Genomic DNA, 22869 nt, shown 5'->3' with positions numbered 1-22869 from the left:
TTAGGAGTAGTGAACAAGAAATCTTAGACTAAATAAGGAAGATAAGAAACCTACAAAGAAATAAAAAATATTCTTAATATAAAATATTTTAACATCATCTCTCAAACTCAAGGTGAAAGCCTGACTCTTTGACTTCAAAGCCTATCTTTTGGTTTCTCCTTTGAATCATTTGCCTTCCTAGGATAATGTACTATATCCGGCTATTATTGGCATGGTGGTTTGGGCTTTCGTTTGGAAAAGAAAGGAATTTTTTTTTTTCTTTTTTTTTTTTGGCTTGAACCGGATCTACTGGGGACAACACTAAAATTCGAGTGTGAGCTCAGATGGTGATAATCTTGTCTTGTCCCTGTCCTATGCCTGTCCGAACATGACTTCCAGGGAGTGGATTTTCACTCTCTAGAACTTGCGTCATGACTCCATCCTATGCCTGTTCGGACACGACTTCCCAAAACTCGTTTTACGCGTTTTCTAAGCATTCAAGGTGTTTTTTTGCCATTTACATATTTTAATATTACACACACCCATATATATATATATATATATATATATATATATATATATATATATATATATATATATATATATATATATACACACTATCAAGTAGCCTGCTGCATGTTTGAATTAAGTGACGTTTCCCATAGAATGCAATTACAGATATGCAGATTTGGCGGAGTTTTAAAGAAAACACCCCTATAAACTAACCACTTTAGCGACATTTGAAGAAAACGCTACAATAAAGGAATCAATTTTGTGGTGTTCTCTGTGAATCGCTGCTATTTGATAAAAAAAAATAGAGGCAATTTGTAAAAAAGTCGGTAACAATGACATTTACCGTCGTTTTTGCGACCACCTATTTTTAAAAAATGCCACTAAACCCAATTCTTTTTAGAATAATATTAAATGTAAGACTCATATTCTTTATTTATCCTCAAATATAACATGAATTTTAAAATTACAATTGAATCAAAATTCAAAATTAATTTCTTTATTTATCCTCATGAATTTTAAAATTACAATTGAATCAAAATTCAAAAGTAATTCATGTCAAATTCAATAATAAATATAAAAGTCATGCCATGTTTTGAGAATTTTAGAGTGAATGGCGAAGAGAATTCGACTAGGTTTTTTTTTTTTTTTTTTTTTTTTTTTTTTTTTTTTTTTTTTTTTTAAGCACATTCAAAGAAACAAGAGAAAACAATAAAAGGACCTTAGCCATAACAGAGGCTAAGCCATAAAATAGGGGGTGGATCTTTACCACTGCACAATGGGAAAGAGTGGGGAGGAGGAAAATAGGTGGGAATGCAACAGAGTGAGATCTAGCCGCGGCCCAATATACCACATAATGGGCGCAGAAGTTTGCCTTTCTGTGAACTTTCCTAGCTATCCAAGAGGAGGAAGGAGAAAGTAAAGAAATCGATTCTGTAATAAGATCCGATCCACAATTTTCCGGACTTGTACAAATTAAGAAGGCTGCTGGAGAACTGAAATCACGACTTGAAAATCTCCTTCTAAAGTGAAAGAGGCGAGCTTGAGAGATGCTGACAAAGAGGAAGCAAGAGGAGCTGCTAAGGCCTCACCATAAGTAGGGTCACAAGAGGAGTTGATGACACAAATAACTTTGATTACTGAATCAGAAGAGTCACGACATACTGCTGGATGTGCTGGCATGGATTGAGCAATTTTAGCACGGCATACCCTCATTTCATTCCATCTAGAAGGTGGGGCACAACTGTGGCACACATTCATTCTTCTATCCCCACCTCTTATTTTATATTATCATTACTTGACTCGATGATCAGCCGGGAAGATAACCATAGAATTTTTGTCTGCTTCACGACGTAAGAATTTTGTCCAGATTTTACTCCGCAATAGTGAAGGACTAAAAGTAGTCAACAGGGAGCCAAGTGCCGACAATCTTTCCTCGTGTTTGATAAAATCAAATGGGGCGTTTCGGAAGGGCTTCTAGTGGGTGCATATCCTTGTCAAGTTGCTTTCTTTACATTTCTGGTCACATATCTTCTTTTGTATTAGCAAAACATAATGAGGCCCATTTGAGCAGAACTTCCTCCCGGTTTCATCACCCAAGAACCAAAATGGTCGTTACCAGCAGAGATGAAGTTCCGGCAACGCTCAAGCCAGACTATAATAGGGCAAGTGAGTTGAAGGCTTTTGATGACACAAAGCTCGGCGTTAAAGGACTAGTGGATGCTGGGGTTACTGAGATCCCTCGTATATTCTATCACCCACCGCATGACACTGACAACGTCTCAGCTTCTGGTGACACCCTGTTTGATATCCCTGTCATAGATCTCCAGGGAATCGACAAAGATGTAAGAAAACGCAAGAAGATTGTCGAAAGCATTCGTGATGCGTCGGAGACGTGGGGTTTCTTTCAGCTGGTCAATCATGGGATCCCTTTGAGTGTTTTGGAGGGGATGAAGGAAGGGGTGCATAAGTTTCCTGAGCAAGATACTCAAGTGACGAAAGAGTTGTATACGCGACCCCAAGAGACCGGTGGTGTATAACAGCAACTTTGATCTGTATAGCGCACCGGCGTCTAATTGGAGGGATACATTTTATTGTCGAATGGCACCTGATCCCCCAAAGGCTGAAGACTTGCCAGTTGCATGCAGGTATGTGATTTGCAATAGGAAATATTTTTCGTAACACACTTGCATAACATTTGTACAACACAAGACACATAGCGTGGGACTCATGTGAGTGAAATTCACTAACGAAATTTGATTCTTGTACAACACCAATACAACAACTGCACAACAACCCCTCACATGAGGGTGAGCCCCAGTATGTGGGACCCACCCTCATGTGAGAGATTGTTGTACAGTTGTTGTATTAGTGTTGTAAATCTAACATTTTCCTTCACCATATGACTCCATTTAGTACCCAAAAACAACCGCAAAAAATTATACCTCTGAATAAGACGAAAATTCAATTATGTATTTTGTGGGCCCATTTCAATTTCTATAAAAACTCAGCCAAGCCCATGTTAGCCCAGCCCAGCCCATTCTCCTTACACGTTGATACTGCCCAGTTTAATTAGAAAGCGAATCAAGGCAATAGTTAGAAACCAAGTAAAAGCCAACTAATAGTTAGTTAGAGATATCAGATTTTTTAGCATGTTCATGAGTCATCGCCCAGTTCATCTAGCACCTGCCATCTTCCCAACTCTTGATCACTCAATCCCAAAATGCATCCGACCGTCCAAAATTCGCCAAGGCCAGGTGCAGCTCCCTTTCCACGTTCTTCTCCTCTCCTTTTGATTCTTATCTAAAGTAATCATTATATATATATATGATTTTCATATCCAGCTTCTACCGCGTCAAAGATTTCCGAATAATATCTCATCTCTAAGCTTGCTGCCCAAGTTTGATTTGCAGCTCTTGGATCAGTTTTGATCCAAGTCATCCTAGCCACCCATTTCACCATAAATATAGGTACATCCCACCTTTCAATTCGCACACTTCTCCTCTTTTCTTTCTTCTTTCATCCGTTTTTCTATTGCCGCAAAGAGATGCAGAATTTCCCTTGCCGAAACTGCTCTCTCTTGCTGTCCCTCTCTGCTTCGTAATAGAGGAAAAATCCTCTCCAGCCCTCTCCCTCATCACACGGCCAGCAACAAGAAAGAAACAAGAGGAAGTGAAAAAGATAAGAAACTAAAGGTGGAGAAAGCTTCTAGAAACTTTTCTTTTGTAAGTCTTCTCCCTACACTCTCTCGGTCAACACACACACACATATATATATATATATAAAGAGGAAAAAGATAAAAAGTAGCAAAAGAAAGAAGAGAAATAGAAATAAATGAAGGTAGGAACTGGAACTCTCTACATTATACGTGGACCCATCTCTTTCTCTTTTCCCTCTTTATTTTTTTATCTTTTCTTAATTACTCTCGTCACTTATAAGGAAAATAAGGCTAGATGATATATAAATCTATCACTACTTTTTGTCTAAGTAATGGAATAAAGGGACTCTTTAATATTTCAAAATTGTATTTTGAGATATTTGGAAAGACTTTGATTTATTAGTCTTGTTTTAATGTTATGTGATTTTACAGTTCTTATTATTTTAAGTATCTAACATTTTAATGTTGGTTTTAAATCAGGTTCAAGCGGAGTATTTAATTAATAAATAAATATTTTTATAAAAGCATCGTTACACCGCCCAATTGTTTTAAAATATTTTAAAGTATTTTAGGCGTTATTAATACTAGTGCTGTTATTTTGTCCGGATTTTATAAGAATAAAATAAGGTTTTTATGTTTATTTGATATAAAAATAAATATGTATGATTTTTAATGTTAAAGCTTTTATAATGTCATTTTAACTAAAATTGGTGTTTTGATCATTATCTATAAATGATGTTATAATGCCCACATGAAATATGTGGCATTATAATTAATCAATTTTATATGTTGTTGTAATGTTCAAGCGAAAATAGGAGATAATATTTAAATAGGATTAAAATGTATATTTAGTGAATTATGCTAATTTAATATTGTCTGTATTAAATTATATTGCAGTGATTATATCTGTAAACATTTCTTGAAGCCAGAAGAATTGCTGTGAGTATTTCTTACTCACTGAGGATGATACGTGTTGTGGTTTTTGATTGTGTTGAAGTCTGCTTTATTTAATTGTATGCATATGGTTTGACATTTTATATGTTTAACATGCTCTGGTTGGAATTATGTATATGATGTTTGCATAATCTGAATTATAAATGGGTTAATAAAAAGACTGGAGGTTTAGGTACCAAGGCGTCAGTGATTGAGGAGACCAACAGATGAACTGAAGTTTACAAACCAAGGTGTCAAGTAATTGACTAGACCAGCGGGTAAACCAAAGTTTAGGTACTAAGGCATCAATTCACTGATAAGACTGACGGATAAACCAAAGGTTGAAGGATTAATAACAAATCGGGTGAGCATAGGCCACCAGAAGGAGCATAGGCCCCTGAGAGATTTAATGAAGCATAGGCTTCTATTAGTAAGCATTGAGCATAGGCTCATAATGAAAGAAGCATAGGCTTCAATCTAACGGAGCATAGGCTCATAATAAGCAAAGCATAGGCTTCAAATTGATGGAACATAGGTTCAATTAAGGTTAAAGTAAGAAGTATACAAGGTTGTGCATGTATTTATATAAACTGTCATCATTTGATTGCTTAGTATACTTTTAAATAATGCAGTATTTCACTGTGGTCAAGGACTGTTGACTCACTTGACCACAGCATGAGATTGTGGTGATAACTGCAATCTCATGCGAGTTTTTGCAGGGTGGATCAAAGGTCAAGACTATTGGAATAATTATTTTTATATGAAATATTTGTTATGTTGGAGAAGACAATAATTATGTATTTATTAAGTGCCGCATTTGGCACATATGTTATTATTTTGGATGTAATTATTATATAAGAACAAAAGGTTATTATTTTTATATATTGAGATTATCTAGTCAGCTCTGATGTGTCATTGTTAAAGAAAAATTATATTCCGCTGCTAATTTATAACTCTGATGAGTTAGTAATGTCACGTGAAAATCGAAAAATTTTCACTTACGCTTTTTGTAAAAGCGGGGCGTTACAAAGACAAAGGAGGACCTCCTTGTAGCATTACTTTGTTTTATAGACTCTAGTTCTTCGAGTAATTCTAGACATCATATCCATGTTCCTCTTGTATTCCTCTAATAATGATGTGGCTTTTAAAATCATTATTTGATCAATAATGATTAAGTACAAGTCCAATGATAATTTTAAAATGCACATCATTATTAGAGGGATACAAGAGGAACAAGAATATGATGTCTAAAATTACTCCTAATCTATCATCAGTCTCTTTCTCTTTCCGCGTCGGTTCTCTTTCTCACTCATATTATTTATCCATCAAATATTTCTACACATCTAGACTAGATTGAGTTGGGAAATATTGAAATAATTCACCCATCATTTTTGAATGAGATGGTGATGGGTTCTTGCTGTCAAAATACGATTGTGATTGGCTGTGGTTATATAAAGGAAATGGATTGAATTTAAAATTCACTCTAAACTCAGGGCATGAGTCACCGCATACAATCTGTTTGTAGAAATTCCTCAATGACACCTGATGGACCTAGCTCATCTCATTTTATTGAAGGATCAACTGATCCTTGATTCAAACTTAATGACCACCTAATGCGCTTATTAATATTATATATATATATGCCTGTAGAGATATACTGGAGCAGTTCTCGAAGCTAGTGATGAAGTTGGGGATTTTATTGTTCGAGTTATTATCAGAGGCGCTTGGGCTGAACCTAAACCACCTAAATGAGATTGATTGCACTGAGGGGCTTGCAGTTCAGTGCCATTACTATCCCGCTTGCCCACAGCCAGAGTTAACATTGGGCACAAGCAAGCATGCGGACAATGACTTCCTCACTATTCTTCTACAAGACCATATTGGTGGCCTCCAAGTTTTTTACCATGACAAGTGGGTCGACATCCCTCCGGTGCCAGGGTCTCTAGTGGTTAACATTGGAGATCTTCTACAGGCAAGTCTTCTCTTGTGACACCTTATTTTATTTAATTTTAGTCATGATACTTCATATTCATAAAATAACTTTAAATTTAATTTCGTACTTGTGACACCATGCGGTCCTATAAATGGCATAGACGGCTGGGCGCTTCCACATGAGCTTATTTTGAGAGATTAGGACTCGGGATTTGAAGCCATGGGCCAGAGGTTGTTCTGGTGCAGTATAATCATGATCTCAGGCTATAGCTCACCCAAGTAAAAGACTTCGAACATGTAAATAGCTTCTATTTCCTGTCACACACTACATGTTTTTTTTGTTAGATACATAAGAAACAAATTACAAGAAGAAAGAGAAAAGATAATAGGGCCTGGGCAACCCAAAAAGAAATCTAAGAACGAAAGTATATAGAAGCAATGCTTCCAAAGATGCGGGTCCTTTGGCTCGAGGCACGGATGCCACAAAGTCGGGGTCACCATTGAAGGTGATTTGACATGTGTATTTAGTCACATGGACCAAAACACCAAAATAAGAGTAAACAAGGGGAGAGAGATACAACAAATACGCCCAGTAATACAAATAAACAAATACAAAAACAGCAGCAGTAAGTCTGGCAGGGTGGGAGCCTTCCTGGTTGGTGCGTGAGAACCACGCGCCGCCCAGGGACAGCCTCCCAGCTGTAGGAAATGGCGGAATCGTCCTGAACCACCGGGGGTTGTTGCAGAAAGTGGAGGAGGGTGCTGTCGGAGGCTCCACGGGCCGGTTGAGTCCATGAGCTTGCTGGTGCGTGAGAAGCACGTACCATCTTCCAGGCGACGGAGGAGATGGGGAAGACCACCGATGGACTCCAGAGACTCTGGCGTACCCATTGCTGAGGAGCATGTCTTGAGAGAGAGGATGACAGTGAGCAGATTTAAATCCAAAGAACCAAATCCAAACTCCAAAGACATGGTGGATGAAGGGGGATAGGCCAAAACAACCCTGTTGGTTGGAGGAAAGCAAGAAGAAAGCAGGAAAAGGGAGAGATAAATCCGGTGCAAAGCCGGCTCAGTGGGGGTGGAACCGGTGCATAGCCAACTTGGTGGTTTGAGAGAAAACTCACACATTACATGTTGATGGTGCAACCCATACCTGATTAGAACCTATCAAAACCCACTAATAATGGGTAAATTTTTTTGGTGGCTATTAAGTTATGACACTCTCAAAAGAAATATTTATTCTTTTTGTTTTAGGAGTACTTCCTTTTGTTATATATTATTGTTAGATTGTAATATTATAAGTGTGATTTGGTGGCTAAGTGGTTTAACAGTTTTTTATTATCTTGAAAAGCTGGAGTTCGAATCCTCACAACCGCATAATTGCTGTTGAAACATTTTAGTCAATAAATACATCAAAACCAACATTTTGCTGATCATAAGATTCAAATTAAATGCCAGCTCTTCAAGATAATAAAAAATTGTTAAACCACTTAGCCACCAAATCACACTTATAATATTACAATCTGATAATAATATATAAAAATCTCCCACTTAGATTGTGATATTTAATTCTCAACTTTAGTATTGATATTATCATGCATACAAGATGGTATCTTTCGACTTAAATCTTCTCTTAGTATAGTCATTTCAAAGTTATGAGAAAGTTAGTGGTGGCCTAAGCTTAAACCAAAACTTTTATAATTCATAACCGGAAATAACATACACATGAAACTATCTAATTCACGTAAGAAATTCATAATTGTTAACACTATTATGGCCTTGTGCTACATCTCAATTTAATGAGCATTTACAAGAGTAAACTTCAACTCTTGTTTGAAGCGGCACCACTTCTATGTTCCTATGTGAAGTTCCTTTTATGTCCCTGTTACTAAGACATTTGTTTCTAGATTTGAACTTCATTAGGAGTGCAACTCATCCTTCGAAATCATAACAATCAGCACTGATCCATCCTGAATGAGACTTAATTATTCCAGTGCTAAACTAATCACTTATTAATAACTTGTTATTACCTATTAAACCTTTTATAAGAATAGATCTTAAAAAAAAAAGTTGGGTTACCATTATTGGTGATTCTTTTGAAAGAGTTTTAGTCACATTCCAATAGATGTTACCCTTACCAATTTTGGAGATAAACCTTTGGTAAAAAGGTTTGTCAAGTTACTACTTAAGTTAGAAATATAAGGTTATAAGAAGAAGAATAAAAACAAAAACACTGAAATTGTTACCAAAATATTATGTGAGAAAGAACAAAAATCTGAAACAAAAAGATAGCTTTGAGGCACGATGAATTGCTATCTTTAAGACGATATTTGCCCCCACTCTGAATGAGTTTGCTAATAAGTTGCTAGCAAATCGCCTTCAGGATACAACAAAGCTATAAATTCTATAGATAGCAATTCTGTAGAATTCCTACAATTTCAGTTGTGAATTTCTAAAATTGAGAATGAAAAACTGGATGATAAAATCGGAGGAGAAAGATTATATTTATAAATGTTGAAGGGGCACATATGAAAAGTCATAACATTTCATTTCATGTAACTGACAGCAGTTACAATATAAATATTAAAGATGAGGCCTTTGGCATGTTCAAACATTACAAATATGAAGTAGAAAATAAAAAGGAGAAGAAAATAAAATTTCTTAGAACTGATAGAGGTGGAGAATACTTTCCACATGAATTTTCTGCTTTTTGTGAAGAACATGAAATTGTGCACCAAAAGTTTGCACCTTACACACCACAACGGAATGGTTTGGTTGAAAGAAAAAATAGGACACTTGTAGACATGGTTAATTCCATGATCTTAAGTGCAAAGTTACATTTTAATTTATGGGGAGAGACACTACTTACAGCATGCCATATGCATAATAGAGTGTCTTCTATTAAAATGTAAGTGTCATCGTATGAGTTATGGAACGACAGAAAACCAAACCTGGATTATCTTAGAGTGTGGCGGTGTTTGGCCTTTCACAGAGTTCCTGATCCATAAAGAACTAAATTAGGATCAAGAGCAATCAAAAGTGTGTTTGTAGGTTATGCTGAAAATTCCAAGGCATATAGACTTATTAGACTTAAGCTCTAATGTCATAGTGAAATCAATGGATGTTGAATTTATTGAAAATAAGTTCAACTATGATTCTAAATATATTTCAGAACCTAATCAAACACAAGTATCTGACTCTTATCCTAGTACTTCTCTTAACAATGATAAGAGATTAGTTACAGATTTGCCAATAGAACAAAGGAAGAGTCAGAGAGTTAAAAAAGAAAAGAATTTTGGTCTTGATTTTATTTCATTCCAAGCTATAGTTTTCCTTGTAAAAGGAAATATGGATATAATCCTTAATAAAATACCTATTGCACTTAACACAGAGGATGATCCAAAAAGTTTTATTGAAGCTATGACTTCTAGAGATGCAGCCTTCTGAAAAGTTGTAAATGATGAAATGGATTCAATATTATCAAATAATACTTGGATACTAGTGGATCTACCTCTAGGTTCAAAACCTATTGGTTGTAAATGGGTATTTAGAAGGAAATATAATTCTGATAGATCAATTCAAACCTTTAAGGTAAGGTTAGCTGCAAAAGGCTTTAGACAAAATGAGGGTATAGATTATTTTGATACCAATGCACCTGTAGCAAAGATCACATCTATTTGTGTTCTTATGGCTTTATGGCTCTTGAATCTATATATGATTTGTATGTGCATCAAATGGATGTAAAAACTGCTTTCTTAAATGGTGATCTCGATGAGGAAGTATACATGGAATAACCAGAAGGGTTTTTCTGCCTAAAAATGAAAAAAAAAAAAAGTCTGTAAATTAATTAAGTCATTATATGGGTTGAAACAAGCACCCAAACAATGACACGAAAAGTTTGATACTGTTATTTTATCTAATGGTTTCAAACATAATGGAGCTGACAAGTGTATTTATTCAAAATTCGCAAAAGATTATGGTGTCATTGTTTGCCTTTATGTTGATGACATGCTAATTTTTGGAACTAATATGAAAGGTGTATGTGAAACTAAAAAGTATCTTACTTCAATGTTTAAGATGAAAGATCTAAATAAAGTAGATATTGTTTTAGGAATTAAAGTAAAGAAACATAGTGGGGGTTATGCACTATTTCAATCTCATTATATTGAGAAATTGCTTCTTAAATTCAAACATCTTCAAATAAAATAAGCAAATATACCCTTTGATTCTAGTATAAAATTAAATGATAATTCTGGAAGGGCAATAGCACAGCTTGAGTATGCTAGTGCAATTAGTAGCATGATGTATGACATGCATTGTACCAGACCAGATATTGCTTTTGCAGTGTGCAGACTTTCTAGATATACTAGTTATCCTAGTATAAATCATTGGAAAGCAATCGGCAGAGTCTTTGGGTATTTGAAAAAACCCATCAATTTATGATTGTTTTATTCAAAGTTTCCAGCTATACTAAAATGGTATTTAGATGCTAGTTGAATTACTAGCATAAGTGACAATAAGTCTACGTCTGGTTGGGTATTTACCCTTGGTGGAGGTGCCATTTCTTGGGCATCAAAGAAGCAGACGTGTATTTCGTATTCTACAATGAAATCAGAATTTATAGCATTGACAGTGGCAAGAAAAGAGGCAGAATGGCTTAGGAATATGTTATTAGACATAAATTTGTGGCCACAACCTATGTCAGCCATTTCCTTGCATTGCGATAGTGAAGCTACAATGTCTAGAGCTTATAGTAAAGTATACAATGGAAAGTCTAGACACATAAGCCTAACTAAGACATGAGTATGTTAGACAATTAATTTTTGATGGAATCATAACCATTGTCGATCTAGTTTAGGCGAACTTATGTGGCTACATTAGTCGTGGTGAAAAATATAGGAAAACAGAAATGCTACACATTCTTATTTTAATTTTCACACTTTTTAAGTTCATACTCATTACATGACAGTTAAAATTACTATTGAATAAAAAAATTTAATACTGATCTATTCAAAATCTAATGGTGGTTTTTAATGACACGTTAGGGAATGTGTACTTTTTTTTTCAAACATGTAGCATGTCCTATCATATATTACTGACAAAGCCCAAAGGGCCCGAAGGCTTACAACTTGAGATTAGAGGGATAAGACACTCCTACACTTTAAGCCAGAAGGATCTGACTTAAAAACATAGTTGCCTAGGCAGAACACATGCAAACCTTACAAGAATAGCATTTGAGCCTATCTATACAATAACGCACACTCTAAAAATAAAAGAGGGCCGATCTAGCTACAAGCCAATAGATATTATAGTAAAAATTGAGCAGTACAAAGGCAGACAGTGAATGGAGAAACAAAGGAAATACATAACACAATAGACAGAAAAATTCAACCAAAGCCGGAGGCAAATGATACTGTCTTCGCCGGAAAAACGGTGCGTGTAGGACACGCGCAGTCCCCGGATTCACCCGCAGCAGATCGGTCACAACAGCCCCTGGCGCCACCCCTACACGACTAGAAAAGGTAGAGCGTGGCCATCATGAGAGGTCCAAGAAGAAACGGAACCCTGGCGCGTGATGGTCACGCTTCGGTCATTGATGACCCGCACAACCGATTCAAACGACGATAAGACCGGAAGATGATGATGAACGCAACTGAGGGGCGCGTGTCTCACAGAAGTAGGTGAAAGAGCGTAGATCTGGCTTCAAAAAAAAGAGATGAAGATGAAAATTCGGCCAGCCTTTCGTCGGTGACATGAACCAAAGCAGCGTCACCCACCAGACGTCTCGAAGAGAACCTTCCTATCAGAACAATAAGAAAAATAACCAAAGAACAAAAACACAAATCTCCAAAGCCCTAAGAGAACTATGGGAATAGTAGCCACCACCGAATCTACTGGGAAGAACAAATGCTCCACAACCCTAAAGGCTAGGAGAAAACCTAACCTCCACTGGTACACACCATGGAGGGACAAAAAAAACACTCCATAGCCCTAAGAGGGGTAGGAGTTACCACCACTCGGAGGAGACTTGAATTCAAGATGGTGGGGCCCAGCCGGAGGAGACTCCATAACTCTTCCAAAAAAGAGTGGTTTTCCTTTATTTCACCGTCTTCGTTTGTGGACATACTGACCTCACATTGAGGAAACCACGTAAATCTTGGTGTTATTATGTGTGATTGTCTTATCTTATTTACCGTAATTTTGGTCTTTTGCACAATAAGTGGTATGAGAGCCAAGAAAGCATTGTGGCCAACGAGATTGTAGAGAAGTGTGGTATTTTGTCTAAACCAGGTCTCATGCTAAAGTTCAAGAGATGCATGAACTTGAGTGTACTTGTGGATTGTGATTGCCCTTATGGGCTTTGGTGAATATATCTAAAAAAGATTTGTATTGTTAAACTTGATGAAATTCAAATCAAAGTATAGATTTGTTGGACGTGACTTGAATTCAAGATAGTAGTGTCCATGTTAGTCGTAACTCCTAAAAAGGAGTGGTCTTCCTTTATTTCACCGACTTTGAACCAAATTAGTATTGATTTCGTATTGCTAGTTTGATCGACTTTAATTAGGAGCAATAAAAAGAGGTTTACTTCTCTTCTTGGAAGCCATGCAAAAACGTGAAATCAGAGAGCGCTGCAATATGTTTTTTCTTGGTTTTGGAGGAGCCAATAGAAGAGAGAAAATAAAATAGTGGAATGTGAGAGTGAACAAAGAGAAACAAATCCGCCGTTTGTTCCAATAAAAGAGAAATTTTTTATTCTTTTCTTTTATATTTTCATTTGGGAAATAATTTTTATTGTGTGCTAGTGTGATTTGAATTTTTGGGTTTGGAGTGAATTTTTTTTTCACAATTTTTGATTCCATCTTTGATAGGGATTTTTTTTTTATTTGTTTTTTTTTAAAATTTTTTTTTTCGTGATCGTAGAAATACCTCATATTGAGAGAACCATGTAAATCTTGATGTTATTGTGTGTGATTGTGTAACAATACCATTGATGAATAATGGGCTTGGCTTAGTTTAGTAAAGCCCAAATCATGTAATAGTACCTTTCGTGATAATGGGTCTGGGCTATGTGTATATAAAGGCAGATAGTCTAATTGTAGAAATGGGATTAGTGATTGGTGAATTGGAGAATTGATGTAATAATGGAAGAAATTTTCAGAATTGATGAAACGAAATCTATATTGAAATCAATAATGAAATTGGACCCTTCGAGATGTCCGGTCTCCTTAGAGCATTCGAGATGCTCAGCGTCCAATTCACCAATCACTAATCCGATCCTTTCTACAATTAGACTATTAGCCTTTATAGACACATAGCCCAAGCCCATTATCACTAAAGATACTATTACATGTTATGGGCTTTATTAAACTAAGCCCAATCCACTATAATCTAGCCCATTATTCATTAATGGTACTTTTACAAATTGTTTTGTCTTATTTATCATAATTGTGGTCTTTTTGCACTACGTATATATTATTTCTTTTAGTTGCATTTGTTGAATGTAATTCAGATATAGACAATAGTTTAGCTCAACTCACCACATTGATTAAGATCAAAAGTCGACTCACTTGCAAATGAAATACATGATACATGATACTAATTTATTTTGTATTTGTCAATTTTGATGCTCTAAAATCAAGAATGATCCTTTTTTGCTGCAGTAATTTACATGTTTTTCCTTTTGGTTTTTCCAGCTTATAACAAACAATAGGTTTAAAAGTGTTGAACACAGAGTATTGGCAAACCGAGTAGGGCCAAGAGTATCTGTGGCGAGCTTTTTTTCCACAGGTTTTCAGCCAACTACAAAACTTTACGGACCCATTAAGGAGTTGTTATCGGCAGATGATCCTCCAAAGTATAGAGAAACCACAATAAGTGACTATGTTGCGTACTACGTAGGAAAAGGCCTTGATGGGACTTCTGCGCTGCTGCATTTCAAGCTCTAAACTCCGATAATATAGAATTAGAGATGGATAGATGGTTTGTGGCCGTAATGTGTCACTTTCTATAACGCATTTACCATATGCTAATGAAGCTTGAGTAGTGATGTTTATGTGCCTTGTTTGAAGGCCAAATCAAATCTTTACTATTATGTAGCCTTAAATAAATGGGTCTTGAAGCGATGACTTCTCAATCTTCTTGTGGTTAATTGGTATATTATCAAAAGAATTTACTTTCAATGAAGTTGATCTACTATACTATTGTAATTTCTGTAATTGACCCAAAAAAAAAAAAAAAACCCTTATGCTTAACCAAGCTAAACACCATTAACAAGCTTTTCGGGTTCTCATTTTGTCAGGCGCTTCTATCCTAGAAACCCAAAACTCCCCCTGTGATACTTCAGTTAGTAATTACTAAATAAAAGTAAAGAACAAATGAGCTTAAAAAAATAACTTTGATATTAGACCAAGTAAGCATAAAGTTTTGAGCTAAGGTCAGTGTAGTTTTCGATTATTGGAAACATATTGAGGAATGGACAAAAAGGAGATATTAAAATGTAGAGATATATAATATCAAAGAGCAAGAGCAAGAGCAAAAGCAGAAAGAGAAAAGTGATGAAAGATTAGGGCTATATCTCGACTATATTGAAGTATATTATAAACCATAGTACAATGATCTCTATTTATTGAGGTTAGGAGTAGTGAACAAGAAATCTTAGACTAAATAAGGAAGATAATAAACCTACAAGGAAATAGAAAATAGTCTTAATATAAAATATTCTAACATCATCTCTCAAACTCAAGGTGAAAGCTTGACTCTTTAACTTCAAAGCCTATCTTTTGGTTTCTCCTTTGAATCATCTGCTTTCCTAGGATAATGTACTATATTCGGCTATTATTGGAATAGTGGTTTGGGCTTTTCGTTTGGAGAAGAAAGGAATTTTTTTTTTTTATTTTTTTATTTTTTTTATTTTTTTTTTATTTGGCTTGAACCATATCTACCGGGGACAACACTAAAATCTGAGTGTGAGCTTGGCCTTTAGAATCGTTGATGAAGCTGATGATAATCTTGTGCCTCAAGGGATCAAGAATGAGTGTGAGTTCAGATGGTGATAATCTTATCCTGTCTATGTCCTATGCCTGTCCGGACAGGACTTCCAGGGAGTGGATTTTCACTCTCTAGAACTTGCGTCCTGACTCCGTCCTATGCATGTCCGAACACGACTTCCCAAAACTCGTTTTTACACGTTTTCTAAGCATTCAAAGTATTTTCTTACCATTTTACTAACTCTAATCATTTATTTAATTTAATTTATATTTTAAACACTCAAATAATGCTTTGGACATTACACACACACAAAATATATTTTATACATATTTTAATATTACACATACACACACACACTATAAAGTAGCCCGTTACATGTTTTGAATTAAGTGACATTTCCCGTAGAATGCAATAATAGATATGCATATTTTGCGGAGTTTTAAAGAAAACACCCTTATAAACTAACCAATTTAGCGACTTTTTAAGAAAACGCCAAAATAAATGAGTCAATTTCGTGGTGTTCTTTGTGAATTGCAGCTATTTGATAAAAAAAATATCGCGACAATTTGTAAAAAAGCCAGTAACAATGACATTTACGACTAAACCCAATTCTTTTTAGAATAATATTAAATGTAAGTCTCATATACTTTATTTATTCTCAAATGTAACATGAATTTTAAAATTACAATTAAATCAAAATTCAAAAATAATTCATGTCAAATTCAATAATGAATATAAAAGTCATGCCACTTGGGAATGCAGCTAGAGTGAGATCTAGTTGTGGCCTAATATGCCACGTGATGGGTGCAGAAGTTTGCACTTCTGTAAACTTTTCTAGCCATCCAAGAGGAGGAAGGAGGAAGTAAAGAAATTGATTCTGTAATAAGATCCACATTTTTTCAGTCTTGTACAAAAGAAGGCTGCTGGAGAGCTGAAATCACCACTTGAGAATCTCCTTCTAAAGTGAAAGAGGAGAGCTTGAGAGATGCTGACAAAGAGGAAGCACGAGGAGCTGCTAAGGCCTCACCATAAGTAGGGTCACAAGAGGGGTTGATGACAGAAATAGCTTTGATTACTGTACCAGAAGAGTTACGACATACTGCTGGATTAGCTGGATTGAGCTATTTGAGCCCGGCATACCCTCATTTCATTCCATCTAGAAGCTAGGGGGGCACAACTGTGGCACACATTCATTCTTCTATGCCCACCTCTTATTTTATATTATCATTATTCATTAGTTGACTCGATCATCAGCCGGGGAGATAACTATAGCATTTTTCTCTGCTACACGACGTAAGAATTTTGTCCAGATTTAATTTACTCTGCAATAGTGAAGCACTAAAAGTCAATAGGGAGCCGACAATTTTTCCTCGTGTTTGATAAAATCTAATGGGGCGTTCGGAAGGGCTTCTAGGTAGTGGGTGCATATCCTTGTCAAGTTGCTTTCTTTACAATTTTGGTCAAATATCTTCTTTTGAATTAGCATAACATAATGAGGCCCATTTGAGCAGAACTTCCACGGTTTCTTCACAAAAGAACCAAAATGGTCGTTACCGGCAGAGATGATGTTCCGGCGACGCTCAAGCCAGACTATGATAGAGCAAGTGAGTTGAAGGCTTTTGATGACACAAAGCTCGGCGTTAAAGGACTAGTGGATGCAGGGGTTACTGAGATCCCTCGTATATTCTATAATACACCGGATGACTTTGACAACGTCTCTGCTTCTGGTGACACCCAGTTTAGTATTCCTGTCATAGATCTCCAAGGCATCGAGAAAGATGTAATAAAACGCAAGAAAATTGTTGAAAGCATTCGTGATGCATCGGAGACGTGGGGTTTCTTTCAGCTGGTCAATCATGGGATCCCTGTGAGTGTTTTGGAGGAGATGAAGGAAGGCGTGCGTAGGTTTCATGAGCAAGATACTCAAGTGAAGAAAGAGTTGTATTCGCGTGACCGCAAGAGACCGTGGGTGTATAACAGCAACTTTGATCTGTATAGCGCTCCGGTGACTAATTGGAGGGATACATTTTATTGTCTAATGGCACCTAATCCCCCAAAGGTAGAAGACTTGCCAGCTGCATGCGGGTATGTGATTTGCAATATATAATCCCCTGGATTATTGTTAAGAACTAGGCATTTAAATTCAAAAAACGACCTTAGAGATTGTATGGATTTCTGATCATCTGATTTGCTCAACTGAATTATTATTATTTTTTTGATGAATAAAAGACTTTATAAAGCTCAACCTCAACATCCAAAAAAAAAAAACACACTCCAGTGAAGACTGGAAAGAACTCCTGCATAGGGACAAAGAAACCCCCTAGCCAGGAAACCAAATAACAAACAAACAGCCTACTGCTCCACAAAGATACACAACTATTATAGCATCTTACTGCTACAAACAAACCAGAAACAACGGAGCAGAAAAACAAAATAAATCTGCAGCAACCACAAACACCAGAAGACAACTACAACAAGAGCACTACAGAGGAACCTTAGCAACGGTTTAGTCTTCACTCCCCCATCTAGACCTTGATATTCTGAAGCAGATAGAGAAGATATTTTCCTTTCAACACTTGATCACATCAGGACTTAACTCTATCCCAACCTAACTGAGGATAAGGGATAGAAAACCACAGAATCACAGAAAAAGCCCCAGCTCAGAAACATAGCAACCCTTCAATCCAAACAGACCAACTAGAAAAGGGATTGCAGATTCCATTTAGAAACAAGGTTCATAGAATTTCCGAGGTGCTTGAAATGCCCTTTTGCTACGATCCTAGCCTGGGCTTCCCACCTAACACGAGTCAGGATTGCTTCCTTAGTGTGTGGAGTATTATTGTACAAGAGATCATTTCTTTGCTTCCATAAGTGGTACACAGTAGCTCCAAGACACAGCCGGCCCAAGCTGGCTTTTAAGCTTTTCCCCTGCATCACCTTCAAACACCAGACTTCTATATCTTCCCAATCCAAAGGCACATTGAAAAAGGAGCAATCAGCCATGATTTCAGTTCAAATCCGACGACTGAAACTGCACCTAAAGAAAAGGTGATCACGGCTCTCTTGTGCTCCGTAGCAGAAAGGACATAGAATCTGACCTGTATAGCCCCAGCCACTCATACGTTGTTTTGTGATCAAAGCATCCCGGAAGACAAGCCAAAGAGTGAAGGAGTGACGAGGGATAGAAGTGGGAGACCAAACAATCTTCCACCACCTGACTACCGGATGCACCTCTCTCAGTTTGTCCCAGGTATCCGAACACCCGTAGATGCCACTGTGAGAATTCCACACTGGCTCATCAGCAGCACCTATCTCAACTGTATGGAGCTGACTTTGTACCTCTACAAGAGCATCTGAACGGGCATGAGGCTAGAACCAAGCACCATTCTTCATAATGATATCTAGTTTGGAATGCAGGGAAAACCCAGAATCATGAACAATCCTATAATCAAATTTATCTAGAAGGCAGCCTGCAGGATGCCAATGATCCAGCCACAAGAACACCTTATTACCATTCCCAACCTTAAAACGGATGAACCTCTTGGCTATGTCTCAAAGTTTGAGTATCTTCTTCCAACTCCAAGAGCATTAAGCTGGAATAGGAACCGTCCAAAAACTCCTACCCTTCAACCAGCTAGCTTCAGTCCATGCTACCCATAAAGAGCCAGCTTTTGAGAATAAATTCCATACATCTAGACTGGATTGAGTGAGGAAATAATCCACCCACCATTTTTGAATGAGATGGTGATGGGTTCTTGTTGTGGAAATACGATTGTGATTGGCTGTGGTAGTAAAAAGGAAATGAATTGAACTAAAAGTGAGTTCTCCACTGAGGGTAGGAGTCACCGCATACAATCTATTTGTAGAAATTCGTCAATGACCCCTGATATAGAAGGATCACCTGATCCTTTATTCAAACTTAATGACCATCTAAAAATTCTAACATACTAATCCAAACTATCTTATTTTGAATTTCCAAATGATACTCAGCAAAACGAAACAATTATCAACACAGAACAGCAGTTGGCCTGATCTCTTATCCAATGAAGCAAACCTAATCCTGGTACTTTGGATTAGGCCTTCTTGTCCTTCGGTTCCTATCAGAAGATGAGATCTTCATATTGATTTGAATTCTGATTGATTAAGGGACTTTAGTTTTTAACGGTCAATGGTAGACCATGGCATGAAATGCTTTTTTCACTTTTTAAACAATTTTTCAACTGATCACTAATAATGATAGTGATGTATACAAATGCTCTGGATGCCGCATGCAGATCATTTTTGTTTGTTTTTTTGGATATCATAAAGTATTAAATGCTCAATTTTGTCAACTCCCAATTACGTTTTTCTTTCATAATGGTAGCTTTTGCACTCTTTTTCATTTTCTATCGAGATTGGAGGATGACCTATAATGATCTGAAGTTATGAACACCTAAAGCGCTTATTAATATATCCGCCTGTAGAGATATAATGGAGCAGTACTCAAAGCAAGTGATGAAGTTGGGGATTTTAGTGTTCGGGTTATTATCAGAGGCTCTTGGGCTGAACCCAAACCACCTCATTGACATTGATTGCACTGAGGGTCTGTCGCTTGCGTGCCATTACTATCCCGCTTGCCCACAGCCAGAGTTAACAATGGGCACAAGCAAGCATGCGGACGGTCCCTTCCTCACTATTCTTCTACAAGACCATATTGGTGGCCTCCAAGTCCTTCATCAGGACAAGTGGGTCGACAACCCTCCGGTGCCAGGGGCTCTAGTGGTTAACATTGGAGATCTTCTACAGGCAAGTCTTCACGTTATTCTTGCGTTTGGTTGGGTGTATTGTTTTTGGATCATAGTTGTGTCATCTTATTTCATTTAATTTTAGTAATGACACTTCATATTGATCATCAATAAACTTTAATTTTACGTACATACCATTTGGTCCTGTAAATGGCGTAGGTGAGAGACTTCGTATACATGTAATAATGATCTCAGCTCACCCAAGTAAAAGACTTCGAACATGCAAATAGCTTCTGTTTCCGATCAAACGTTACATGTTGATGGTGCACGGGCACTCTGAGAGGTCCAATGTATACTTGATCAGAACCTATCAAAACCCACTTCAAGCTATGACACTCAAAAGAAATATTAATTCTTTTTGTTTTAGGATTTCCATTTGGTTTAGGCGAACTTACGTGGCTACATTAGGCGTGGAGAAAAAAATAAGAACATAATGGGAGAGGGTGGTTTGTTGTTGTTTTAATATAGTGGATTGATCGGATTTATCCTTTGCTCTCTTATTGTTTTGCTTGTGTGTGTGTCTATATATATATTTTACTTGCATTTGTTGAATGTAATTCACATATAAACAGTAGTTTATTTCAACACCACATTGATTAAGATCTAAAGTCGATTCACTTGCACTTTTGAAGGATCATATTATGTAGAAGCAAATGAAATACATGATACTAACTAACTCAGCTGTGGTCCAGCTAAATTTCTTTTGTATTTGTCAATTTTGATTCTCTATACAAGAATGATCATTTTTGGCTGCAGCTAATTTACATGTTTTTCCCTTTGGTTTTTTCAGCTTATAACAAACGATAGGTTTAAAAGCGTTGAACACAGAGTATTGGCAAACCGGGCCGGGCCCAGAGTATCTGTGGTGAGCTTCTTTTCCACGGGTTCTTGGCCAACCTCAAAACTTTACGGACCCATCAAGGAGTTATTATCAGAAGATAATCCTCCGAAGTATAGGGAAACCACAGTGAGCGACTATGCCAAGTACTTCTGGGAAAAAGGCCTTGATGGGACTTCTCTGCTGCCGCATTTCAGGCTCTAAACTCTGATAACATATATGAATAAATGGTTTCTGAGTTAGATTTCCCATTTTAATTTGCCGTCTAGTTTGTGAGCTAAATAACTTGGCACTTTTCTATAACGTATTTACTAAACAAGTATACAGTTATAAATATTCTAGCTCCACACTTCGGTGAGTAGTCGTGTGTTGTTATTAATAAAGTATAAGAGCCATTATGCCATTGTATCTATAACAGGTAAACCTATTGTACAACAATTGTAATTGAAGTCCTATATTTTTATCTTATATCTATTCCTTGATTATCTATTTCATTCTTCCCTTGGTGCACACGGTTATATTGTTGATTGCTATCAAATGACTTGTGAATTGTGATCATCTTGTGTCATAATACGCCCCCTCAAGCTCAACGGGAGAGAATTGACGTTGAGATTGTCCTCGAGAATGATGAATTTCGGAACTGAAAGGGGCTTTGTGAAAGTATCTGCAAGTTGATCTTTAGATGAAATAAATTTTACAAGCAATTGTTTGGATGCCACTTTGTCATGCACAAAGTGGAAATCAATTTTTATGTCGTTGGTCCGTGCGTGAAACATAGGATTTGCAGTCATGTATGTAGCACCTTTGTTAATTATCACACCACAAAGTTGGTGGATGTGAAAGAAAAACCCCAAGTTCACGCAAAAAGGACTGAAGCCTGCAGTGGCAATGACTAAGGCTCAATATAATGAGAAATTATATTTACACAACTGTTACACAACACACTCACATGAGGTGTGACCCATGTGAGTGTCCAATATAATACTCAGCCTCAGTTCTAGAACACAAGACTATGGCTTGTTTGTTGGTGCTTCACGTAACTAAATTGGACCCCAAAAATACATAGAAACCACCAGTAAAGTGTCAATCGTCTGGATAACCACTCCAGTCAACATCATTGTATGTATCCAAATCCATGGTGGATTTGTGACAAAGTAATAGCCCTTGATAATCTGTATTGCGAAGATATCACAAAATTCTTTTGATAGCACTCCAGTGATGCATAGTTGGACAATGCATATATTTGAAAGAAAACATAAAACTAAAAGAAAATAAAGCGGAATAATAAGAAATAGAGACAAGGGATTTTACATGGTTCGGTCTATGACCTACGTCCACATAGTAAAGCCCAAAGGACTATATTGTTGCTATTATTGCTTGATTGATTTACAATACAAATTATCCATATTTATAGGGATATAGAGATAATACAAAATTGTATGTAAAGAGAATACAATCAAATCAGAATTGAATGTATTCAAATCTGATTTGATTATAATCAATTACAATTAATGAAGATTAATTCAAATCCTACAATATATGGAGAGTACTGTAATATACGGTATCGTTATATTCTCTAACATCTACATGGAGAGTACCGTAATATACGGTATCAATATATTCTCTAACAATATTGATAGACTTTGTTGACGGCAAATGAAAAATTTGGGTGAGTGAGAGAGAGATACTGTAAGGAGCCAACATTGTTGCAGTATAGAGTTGGATTAAAAAAAAAAAAGGCATCT

At 36.6% G+C, this 22869-nt stretch overlaps 1 protein-coding gene, 1 long non-coding RNA gene and 1 pseudogene across 2 annotated transcripts; all 3 read left to right on the top strand.

Moving 5' to 3' along the window:
* Positions 1-1928: 1928 nt before the first annotated feature.
* On the top strand, positions 1929-14648 carry LOC133874056 (1-aminocyclopropane-1-carboxylate oxidase homolog 1-like; annotated as a pseudogene).
* On the top strand, positions 6563-7812 carry LOC133874106 (uncharacterized). Its single transcript, XR_009901208.1, has 2 exons — positions 6563-6808; positions 7258-7812. It is a non-coding gene; the product is annotated as an uncharacterized LOC133874106 (long non-coding RNA).
* Positions 14649-16943: 2295 nt separating the features above from the next.
* On the top strand, positions 16944-21613 carry LOC133874078 (1-aminocyclopropane-1-carboxylate oxidase homolog 1-like). Its single transcript, XM_062311911.1, has 3 exons — positions 16944-17587; positions 19966-20287; positions 21077-21613. Exons 1-3 carry the CDS (start codon positions 17046-17048, stop codon positions 21326-21328), a joined length of 1116 nt encoding a protein of 371 aa, XP_062167895.1. The 5' UTR covers positions 16944-17045; the 3' UTR covers positions 21329-21613.
* The last annotated feature ends 1256 nt before the right edge of the window (positions 21614-22869 follow it).

This window comes from Alnus glutinosa, chromosome 1 (genome assembly GCF_958979055.1).
Source record: "Alnus glutinosa chromosome 1, dhAlnGlut1.1, whole genome shotgun sequence".
In the NCBI taxonomy this organism is placed as follows: Eukaryota; Viridiplantae; Streptophyta; class Magnoliopsida; order Fagales; family Betulaceae; genus Alnus; species Alnus glutinosa.
This window is presented reverse-complemented; position numbering and strand designations above follow the sequence as displayed.

What these genes read in the sequence shown, in the direction of transcription:
- LOC133874078 (XM_062311911.1), top strand. Translation starts at nt 17,046, where the DNA reads ATGGTCGTTACCGGCAGAGATGATGTTCCGGCGACGCTCAAGCCAGAC. An exon ending in GACTTGCCAGCTGCATGCGG is followed by an intron (nt 17,588 to 19,965) that starts GTATGTGATTTG and finishes ATCCGCCTGTAG; the next exon opens with AGATATAATGGAGCAGTACT. An exon ending in ACATTGGAGATCTTCTACAG is followed by an intron (nt 20,288 to 21,076) that starts GCAAGTCTTCAC and finishes TGGTTTTTTCAG; the next exon opens with CTTATAACAAACGATAGGTT.